Below are 10,111 nucleotides of genomic sequence, written 5' to 3'. Positions count from 1 at the left end.
TGCTCTCGGGGTCTGGGGTGGCCCGCAGCCCACGGATGGGCTCCTCCACCTTCACCACCACCGTGATGTTCTGGGAGCTCACGGCGTTCTCTGCAACAAGCACGTGGGTGCTCAGCCCCCCCCTGAGCCCGCCCAGGGTCACCACAGCAAACCAGGTGTCGTTGGTCTCCCGGGCACACTCTGCTGTCAGCGCTGCCACAGCCACGGGGCAGGACCCTTGGAAGGGGAAGGTGTGGTTGTCCCCCAGCCAGCTGGCTGTTGCGTTCACCCCCGAGGAGAGCTTGACCACCAGGGTAGTGTGGTTGGATGGCAGGTAGACCCTGCTGCCTTGAGGGGCCGGGTGGATGACACGCAGCCCTGACACCCAGGAGGACACCCAGAAGCTGCAGGACAGGTTGGTGCTGAAGACCCCGTTGTCCACGCTGGCTCTGACCGTGTAGCGACCTGGGTGCTCCAGCCCCACGTTGGAGGGGCTGATCACTGGGACCAGCTGCTCCTCAGCGTAGTGAACCCGGAGAGAGCAGACAGTGCTGTTCACCCAGGGGGCATCAGTGGGGCTGCCAGACAGGCCCCCTGCCCACTCCGAGGAGTTCGTGCTGAAGACGTTGGTTCTGTAGGGGGATGTGGTGCTGGGCTGGCACTGCAGGAGGGAGCCCAAGCCTGCATCGTGCTGGATACTGAAGATGTCCTTGGCCATGACAAAAATACTTTCTTTTCTGAATGTGACCTGCAGAGGGAGGAGATATTTTTTGATTAATGCCTCAAATTAAGAGCGCTCAGCACCCCACTCTTGCCAGGGCAAGACAGCTGGATTTATTGCCAAGTGGAATAAGCAGAAAGGCAGAAAAGCTGCACGGGGAGGCACTGTACCACTCTGCTCTCCTCAGCTACTCTGAATCAGATGTGCTACCACAGGAGTCAGCTTTACACTCTGTATCCACTGCCTAAGTACTGCCTTTTGACCAACTGTGTGATGGCAACAGGTTAGGGCAGAGAGTCCCTGGCCCCGAGCAGGTAAGACAGAAGGTGGTGGCACGTGTGACACTGGGCAAGTCATTTCATTGGAGTGGACTTCAGTACCTCCATCTGCAAGCTGGGAACTATGCTCTATTTAGCCAAAGCACTCAGAGAAAACTGCCCCACCTACTTGCTGGTTATGGCAGCTAATAAACACTGACCAGATACTGGGAAGAAGGGCCAGCTGGTACTGTGAAGAGAAATTCCTTGAGGAGTTCGTAGCTGAGCTGGCTCCCATCGTGCTGAGGGGGAGCAGGGGCAGGGCTGCTGGCAAGAGAACTGTTGGCACACTCGGTCGTGTTGCAGCAGTTGTTAAGTGATGAGCACAAATTAGTCAAATGACACCACTGGAAACCAGGAGGACATTCAACTAGAGTCCAGTTCCCATCATCCTGAGCAGTGGGAAAGGGTTCTGTAGTATTTTCTCCCTCCTGGTAATCTGGAAGAAGTGAAAGGGAAAGCAAAGATCACTATCCTGAAATGTAACACTTCTAGTGCACTTCTTCACTCCAAATTCACCAGGTTTCTCCACTCTTAGTAAAAGCTGCAGCCACAACAGATCCTGGTACCACACGAAACAAGTGTCCTGTTTTACAGGAAAACTTCAGAAAGGTAGAAAGAATGTTAAAAACAAAGTCAGTCTCTTTTCCAGTGGGAATGCACCAATTCCCATTCTGAAAGGGATCTATGTTGAAACGAAAGCGAGTCCAAGCAAAAGCAGAGCTGGCTTTGACCTTGAAAACACATTAAGCAACTTCTCTTAAGTTAATGTTTCCATGTCAAAGTATCAGCTTTTTAGTGTCAAAAAATATCCCTTTGTAACCAGCCAACCCTAGGGCTACAGCAAACATTCTGCTGCAAAATTAACTGCTGCCAAAACTGTGACTATCGAGCTGTTGTACATGAATTGAGGGATTGTTAGATTATCTCATCCATCAGGAAGAAACAGGCTCAGGAAAATGTTCTTCCTTGTTAACCTGTGGGGCCAGATGGACCAGAACACATCCTCATTTGACATGTCATGTCTTCCCAACATATAAAAGTACAGCTCAGAATATTAATTTGCTTCTACACGTGTTCCTTACACTCACATTTCCTTCACACATCGAGACAGGTCTCCCTCTATTAACTTCTCCAGGACAACCACTTCTCGAAGGCAACCTCAGGCTGTCCAACCACAACCTGCTCATTTTGCACCTTAGTCTCCTCAAGAAATAGAACCAAATCTCTGAGCCTTCAAGGCTTCAAAGCTTCTCCTTTGAAGACAGAGGGGCCACAAGAAGGCCACACACACTCAGTTTTACATGGTCCTAATGGCACCAGCTCTAACAATACCACAAGTGTTGAGAGGAGCTGCCTCACCTTCTCCATCTATTGGTCTATGCACCTGGAACCTCACTTGAACAGGCTGATGCAGATCCTGTGCCACAAACTCCAGGGCAGTCAAATATCCCTCGTTCCTGAACGCCAGCTCAGGGAACACCATCACCTGCAAAAGGGAACAAGGCTCTGACCTGCCTGCATCTCCCTGGGCTCCCTCTGCAGCAGCAGGAGCAGCAAACCCTTCTTACCTCCACAGCTTGCCATGGAGCTGACAGCACATCTTCTGTCACGCTCCTCACAGCTTCACGTGTGTCAAACACAGGGTCACCCACGAAGAAGTTTTCAGCATTTAAGAGAACTCCTGTTTACAGAAGAAAGATGTGAATAAAGCTCATGAGACCCAGCAAGGCCTGAACCTGTTCCCTCCCCGTGCTCGTGCCCTCTCAGACTGCACAGCAAAGCTGTAGCAGGATTGGACCATGCAAGGATCTCTAACTCCAGCTTCACTGGAGAAGCAGCTGCTGTGATCCTGTAGTTTCCTCCTTCATCTTACAGGTGTTTTGATTTCTTTCTCATCCTGCACAAGTGATGTTTGCATTTGCAAGCCAGTTGGTTTCCACCAGTGGCCAACACCTCTGGCTCCTTCCCAGCCAGGTCAGGTGCTAGGGACTCAGCACGACCAGCACACCAGGGCCACGGGTTCTCTTCTTAGTGCTGATTGTCCTTCTTAACTAAATCTTCTGCTATATTTCACATCCCTTCTACATCTCTTTCTTACTCCCTATACTGCCTTGGGAGATTTTGGAGGCTGCAGAAACACAAACCTGCACAGCACATAAAAGCTCAGCAAAAGGATCTCCAAGGCTCTACAGACTTTTAAGTCACGAGACTCCATCACTTCACAAACCATAAGATGCCACAGGACAGCAAGGGCCCCCAGGGCAGCAACAGGCTCTCAGATCCTGGACTGCTCAAACAAAAGAGGAAAGCTATTTCCAAAGCTCTGCCTCAGAGCTTTGCTCCTCTCTCTACTTCTACTGATGGCAAACATTGGAGTGGGCCAAATTCTCCTCTTTGGGCCAAGACCAGGCTTCTGGAAGTTTATCAGTTAAGCTTCTAGTGGGAATACTGTGGTTGTTGCCAGTCCCTCTTATCTGGGGTGCTGCTCAGATGCTCCACGCAGCTCTGCCTTCCCTTGGCACAGGCTGGTGAGCAGGGTGGGCAGGAGGAGGGGAGCAGAGCTCACCTTCTGGCTTGTACTCGCAGACGTAGCTGTGCTTGGCCATGCACAGGTCCGTGTTGCACTGGCCCGTTGGGCCCATCCGGACACAGTGGTCAGCGTTGGAGGGATGGGGCTCTCCTGGCAGCCAGTTCTGACAGCTCTCCAGATTAAATCCTTCACCTCTCTGCTGTGCTCCAGGGCTTGCAAAATCATTGAATCCAATCCAGACATCGAGGCTCCTTCAAAAAAAAAAAAGAAGGGGGGGGGGTTTATGGATTTCAGGAAATCATGAGTATCAGAAAGGTCTGGGACAGGTGCCATCTGTGGTTCTCTGTGAAAATAATGATCTTAACAACAGCTTCAACCAGGTGTCACAGGCTGCACTGAATGGAGCCTTTTAGTTAGTAAAGGATTTCAGTCTTCGTTCAACCACCAGAACCTGGCTCTTCAGCCCCAGCTCCCTCACAGCACACCATCCTGCTGTCACACCTTCAAACCTCTGTACTAAGAGCTACTGAAAGCCACCTGCCCTCTGAGACACCGAGGGGACTGCTGAGCCACAAGGATGCAGACAGAGCCATCGCCAGGAGCAGCAGAGTGCAGTGCAGCTGGAGGGAGAAGCCACTGGGGGTGGCTGGTGCCACCAAGGCAGATCCCTGACCATCGTGGCCACTTTCCCACAAAGCCAGGCTCTCTTGCCCAGGTCACAAGAGGAGCCAGTGAAAGGCTCCATCAGCACAACAGAGCTCATGACACGCTGATTCATACCAGCCACAACTGATGTCAGAGAGGATGATGAGATCACACTGGCTGGAGAGGAGAACCACAAGGCTTTGTTAGGTGCAGAATTCCCAGTGCTCCCTCCAACTGCCCATCGCCTGCTTCCCCGAGCTGGAGTTGCTTCCTTTGGATCAGTATGTTTATTAGTATCACCCTGCCCAGTGGGCACCAGTCAGTTCTCCACCGCCAAGTGGAACTGGCACCAGTGGAGGATTAAGCCTTGGATGGTGCCGGGTCTGGGAGCTCCTGTGCAAATCGAGGGATCTCTGATGATGCTGCTGGGAGCTGAGCAGCTCTCCAGGCAGCAGGGAGAGGCAGCAGCCACAGAGGGACCAGACACAGGCAGCAGAGGCAGCACTACAGGCAGATGAACCCCCACATGAGGAGCTGCCAGGATCATTTTGCCAAGATGAAATGTCCCTTCCACACTTGGAAACTGGCTGGATCCCAACAGAGATCCTGGTGGAAGGCAACGAGTGGCCTCTCAGAGCCACAAACAGCCTGGCCAACTGTTTCTAATCATACCCAGTAGAAAGTGAAGCATTTGTTCCATATTAACTTGGGGGGGGCAGCTTCATGGTGCACCCCCAAGGCCCCCATCCTCTCCTCCACGCTCCCCCCAGCAGGTTGTAATCAATTCTGCCACATCCTCACCCCTCTGCTCCCTGGGGGGACAGCGGCAGGCCTGGGTTGTAACTGGTGCCTCTCCATCCCCGGGCTCACCAGGCTGCATGAAATGATTAGTGAGGTCAGGCTGAAAAACGACGACAAAAATAACTGCTCTGTGAACCAGTAGTTTTCATGGCAAGGAAGATTCAAACCTCCCTACGGGCCGCGCTGCACTCCTGGCACTGGTGGGATGGGGGAGGGGGCTCAGAACCCGCCCCTCGCTGCCCTCACTGAAACTGGACAGAGATTTTCCTTTTCTAATTCCAGCTATGATCTAATTGCAAGTCATAAAAAAACAAAAACCAACAAAAACCACCACACAGAGAAGAAACAGGTTGGCTGGCTTCCCACCCCTGCCCCGTACCTGGCAGTGAGCAACAGGAGGGGTCTGGCCCTGCTGGGCTGCAGGCAGACGTGGCCACCCCTCTGCCTCTGGGGAGGGATGAGCTGCTTTGCCTGGGGAAGCAGGAGCAGAAAGAAGCCTGGGGAGGCTTGGAAGGGGAGAGCAGGGATAGCAGGGTCCCCTGGAAGGGGTTGAGCTGGAGCATCCTGGTTCTAGAGGCAGGGAGGGGAGCAGCCCAGCACACAGTGTCCCTGGGGAGGCCACCAAACGTCAGGAGGGAAGCAGAGGAGCAGCCCCTGCTGCTGCTCTAATGGGAAACAGATCCCTGCTTCTGTCATTTTCCCACAAGAAACTACGGAGGCTGCATGTTCCAAAAACCTGCAGCTCGGCTGATTTGTCTTTTATCGCCCAGGAAATTGCATCCTGGAACTGCCTCATTCATGTTGACCTGAATGGATTAATAAAATAAATACATGAAATAAAGGGGGGCGGGGAGGAGAGTAATGTGGGGCAGCAGCTGGGAAACAGCTTGGGCAGCTCGTTCCCCTCCAAGATCTCATGACTTCCTGGTGCTGCTGTCCATGGAAAGCCCTGCATGCAATGCCTGGCAACTCAGTACATCCAGTGACCAGTCCCTAACCCACGGGAAGGGACAGACTCCTCTTCCCCAGAGCAGGGACCACATGTTTGCAATCTCAGGATAAATCCCAGTGTGAAGGGAACAGGGCACAGATACAAGTCTGGGAAGAAGGGGCTGTCAGAGCTTCAGCATGACAGGCCTTCATCACCAGCAGCTGCTCCCTTCAGATGTGCTTTCTGGGCCGTGTTTATGAAGAGGCCATCTCCAACATCTGCATCTGGGGGTGCTGACAAGAGCTGCCAGGCCCTTGATAGCTCTCCTGGTCGTCCTGCCCCCAAGAGGGCTGGCTGCAGAAGGGCTCTTTGAGGGGCAGATTTCCCCAAGGACTGACACGTTCAGTGCTCACTGCTGATCATAGCCAGGTTCTGAGATGGAGCAGGGGCTCCTGGAGCCTGACACTCAGCACTGCTCCAACCCAGGGGGAGAAAGGAGAGGGAAAAGGTCTGGGCTTCAGGCTGCAGTTGTGCCGAGGAAGGTGCAGGGAGGCAGGGCTGCAGCACTGGCCTGGGCTGTGCCAGAGAGGCTGCTGGATGACACAGTGTCCTGCACAGGACAACCCTGCTGCAGTTCTGCTGATGGAGGGAGCTGCTGGCAAGGCCACCCTCAGGCCCTGCCTGGCAGCCAAACACCCCCTGGACATCAGCACCTGATCTTCACCACCCAACCCCACCCTGCAGGTTTTGCTGAGCTCCCAGGGGGGCTGCCCAGCCCAGCGCTCTGACCCTGCACCATTTCAGACACACCCACAGGCACAACCATGGAGAACAAGACACCCACCAGCAGCAATCCTGCAATTCCCAGCTCTGACTTCCAGCCTTTCTGCCCCATTCCTCTTCCTCCCACCACAGTCTCACAGTCCCACCACAGAAGAAGCAAAGCTCAGCAGGGAGCTCTGCTCATCCCTCCTCCTTGCTCAGTGTCTCACCCCTGCCATCTCCCTGGACCCAGCCTGGGCCTGTGTCTCTCCAGCTTGGGTGGCTGCACCAGGCTCAGCAGGACCCTCCTCCAAGCTCCCCTGCAGATGTGACCCCAGGAACACAGGACCTATCCCTAGGAAGCCTTAACCCTTTCCGTCCTTGCTTACCTGATGACATGAGCGACCAAGAAGCTCTGGATCTCAGGGCTGCTCACAAAAGCCAGATCTCCACTGCCATGGTCCTTGCAGTGCTGCTGGGCCTCCAGCCACTCAGCCTTCTCCACCACCAGCTGGTAGCAGTGGTTATTGCCCGGGAACACCAAGCCATCAGGAGGACACATGGGGTGAACTGCTGCAGGAGGCAGAAGAACATAGGCATGATGTCTTTTCTGTAAGTCCACAAAAACCCAATCAAATCTAGGCAGCAAAGCTCTAGGAAAGTCCTGTCCTTGAAGCCCATAAATCCCCTTTGCTGTTGAAGTGACACCCTTTGCTGCAGGTGACACCAAGCTGGGCAGGAGTGTTGATCTGCATGAGGACAGGGAGGCTCTACAGAGAGACTTGGATAGATTGAATTGTTGGGCTGATGTCAATGGTCTGGGCTTCAACAAGGCCAAGTGCTGGGCCCTGCAAGTGCTTCCCCTGGGGAAGTGTGGCTGGAAAGGGCCTGGCAGGAAAGGACCTGGGGGTTCTAACTGACAAGCGGCTGAATGAGCCAGTGTGTGCCCAGGTGGCCAAGAAAGCCCAGGGCATCCTGGCTGGTATTTGAAACAGTGTGACCAGCAGAAGCAGAGAGGTGACTGTCCCCCTGTGCTCAGCACTGGTAAGGACACCCCTGGAGTGTTGTGTTCAGTTTTGGGCACCTCAATTCCAGAAAGATCTCAAGGTGCTGGAGCCAGGACAGAGGAGGCAACGAAGCTGGTGAAGGGCCTGGAGAATAAATCTTATGAAGAATGCTTGAAGGAGCTGGGAATGTTTAGTTTGAGAAAGAGGAGGCTGAGGGGAGACCTCATCAGTCTCTACAACTGCCTGAAAGGTCATTGTGGTTGTTGTCATGTTGGTGCTGGTCTCTCCTCACAGGTAATTAGTGATGGAACAAGAGGGAATGGACTGGACATTAGGAACAATTTTTTCACAGAAGGAGTGGTCAGAGACTGGAATAGGCTGCCCAGGGAGGTGGTTAAGCCACCATCCCTGGAGGTGTTCAGGGGTCATTTGGATGTGGTGTTGGTGGATGTGGTTTAGGGGAGAACTGTGTGGAGTAGGGATGATGGTCGGACTGGGTGATCCCAAGGGACTTTTCCAACCTGAATGGTTCTATGATTCTATGATTCTAAGTGGACTCTTTGCAGTCACCTTCTTGGCCCAGGACAGTGCAAAACTCTGCTGGGTCAGCCAGGGGAGGAAGGAGTGTTCAAAGGAGTCATCTCTTTCTCCTCAATGGAAGGAATGGAAAGGGAAGGCTCAGGACCCAGTGCCACCCCTCCCATGCCCAGCACCCACCCAGCCAGCCCTGCTTACCCCTGCCCAGCTCTCCAGCCTCCGTGGTGACACTGTAGGACACTGCCAGGCCAGTGCCACCTCTGTTGCGGATCCGTATGTCCAGACTCTCATTTGTCTTGACCAAGGAAGGGCACTGCAGTTCTAACTGTTGGGGTGGAGCCACCACCTCAATTTCTGCCTGCACATTTAAGACCTTGGTGCCCACAAAGATGGTGGCAGTGACATTGTACTGCCCAGGTAAGGCATACATGTGGACAGCTGCATTTCCAGTGCTGTTGAGAACCTCTGTCTGGTCCCCAAATTCCCACAGTAAAGTGCTGACTGCAATGGGAATACTGACATTGAAGAGCACAGCCTGGTGGAGGCTGTACCGGGGCTGGAGTCCTGTGAAAGACACGGGCAGCTGTGCCTGGAAGGGAGAGGGGACAAGTGATGGGCCACCACAGGCCTGCCCGGACCAATGCTCAGTGCAAAATGGCAAACAACCAGAGGAAGAGTTTGTTTCGTGGACAGCACCACAGAGACACTGCCCCTGGGGGCTGAAACCTCCATATTCCTGGTCTTCAGCATAACAGAGGGCACTGCAGGTCTCCTCGGAGAGGTTCCCAGGGTGAGCAGACGTGAAGAGGATGACAAGTTCAGCCCCTTCGGTGTGGTTGCTTGTCAGACACGTTATGTATTGAGCTCCTGGGGAAAGAACAGAAGATCCTCTTCCAAACTGACACTGAAGCTTGGTGAAACCCTCCAAGAGACACTGCCCCACACTCCTGGGAATAGACCTCTCCTGGGCAGTTCCTACTCCAAGCATTTCCTTTTTAGGACTTGCCTGGGAAGTCTTTAATCCCTCAGCAACGATTTCCAAACACTTTATGCTAAGTAATGATGACAGAAATAACAAGCCAGTCACACAGATTTATGGAGCAGCAACACTCAGTAAATAAAAAGGGTCTTTGCAGAGCCTGACAGTCCCATGAGACATGGAGCAGCTGAGTCTGACCCTCAGAGGAGCCCACAGGACCAGCCACCAAGTAAGACCAAGACAAAACGTTGTACCTTGGCTGGGTCCAATGCAGCACGTCCCAGTGCACGGGGGAAACACCAGCAGGCTCCCCAGTGTGCTGGGGCTGGGCAGGCACTGCAGCCACCTTCCTCCCTGGGGAGGGCCAGGAGCTTGCAGGCAACATCTGGTGGCAGAAGGGAGGGCAGTGCCACCCACAGCCTGCCCCCCTGGATGGACAGACAGGTTTGCATCCCTGGGAAGGATGCAGTGGCAGAAGACACGCCTGGTGACAGGGAGCAACACCACCCACAGCACGGCAGCCCCCTGTTCCCAGAGCCACAGCTCATCCCTTGGGCTGGTTTCCCCCTCCCTGCTGCCAAGGGCTGGGACGTGTCTCTGCCACAAGCCCAGAGGCCCAGCTGGGACCGCCTGGCCTCCTCTCCAGCTCTGCCCACGCAACCAAGCCATGTTTGCTCCTCTGTTTCTGCTGGTTGCTACAACATCTCCCCTCAGACATCTCCAGAGCTCCAGCCTTGCGTGATCTTCCCGTATCTCATCCATCCAACTGTCCAGCTTTCTCCAGGGCCCTCCTGCACACATTGAGACACTTTTCTTCAGAAAAGTCCCGCGAGGAGGACCTCGGCATGGGAACTACTTTGCTTTTTTAACACCAGCCTGGTCATACATCTTCATTCCTG

The 10,111-nt window shown here is 53.9% G+C and overlaps 1 protein-coding gene across 1 annotated transcript in view; it reads right to left on the bottom strand.

Moving 5' to 3' along the window:
• Positions 1 to 10,111, bottom strand: part of PKD1 (polycystic kidney disease 1 (autosomal dominant)) — a 51,755-nt gene that overhangs the window by 36,747 nt on the left and 4,897 nt on the right. The window contains 7 exon segments of the mRNA XM_010002610.1: positions 4 to 727; positions 1,179 to 1,456; positions 2,380 to 2,506; positions 2,589 to 2,701; positions 3,587 to 3,801; positions 7,079 to 7,262; positions 8,432 to 9,100. Of these exon segments, the coding sequence (XP_010000912.1) occupies positions 4 to 727; positions 1,179 to 1,456; positions 2,380 to 2,506; positions 2,589 to 2,701; positions 3,587 to 3,801; positions 7,079 to 7,262; positions 8,432 to 9,100 (2,310 nt within the window).

The sequence above is a fragment of the Chaetura pelagica genome, unplaced genomic scaffold (genome assembly GCF_000747805.2).
Source record: "Chaetura pelagica isolate M959 unplaced genomic scaffold, ChaPel_1.0 scaffold438, whole genome shotgun sequence".
In the NCBI taxonomy this organism is placed as follows: Eukaryota; Metazoa; Chordata; class Aves; order Apodiformes; family Apodidae; genus Chaetura; species Chaetura pelagica.
The sequence above is the reverse complement of the archived record's forward strand: the minus strand, read 5'-3'. Positions and strand labels throughout refer to the sequence as shown.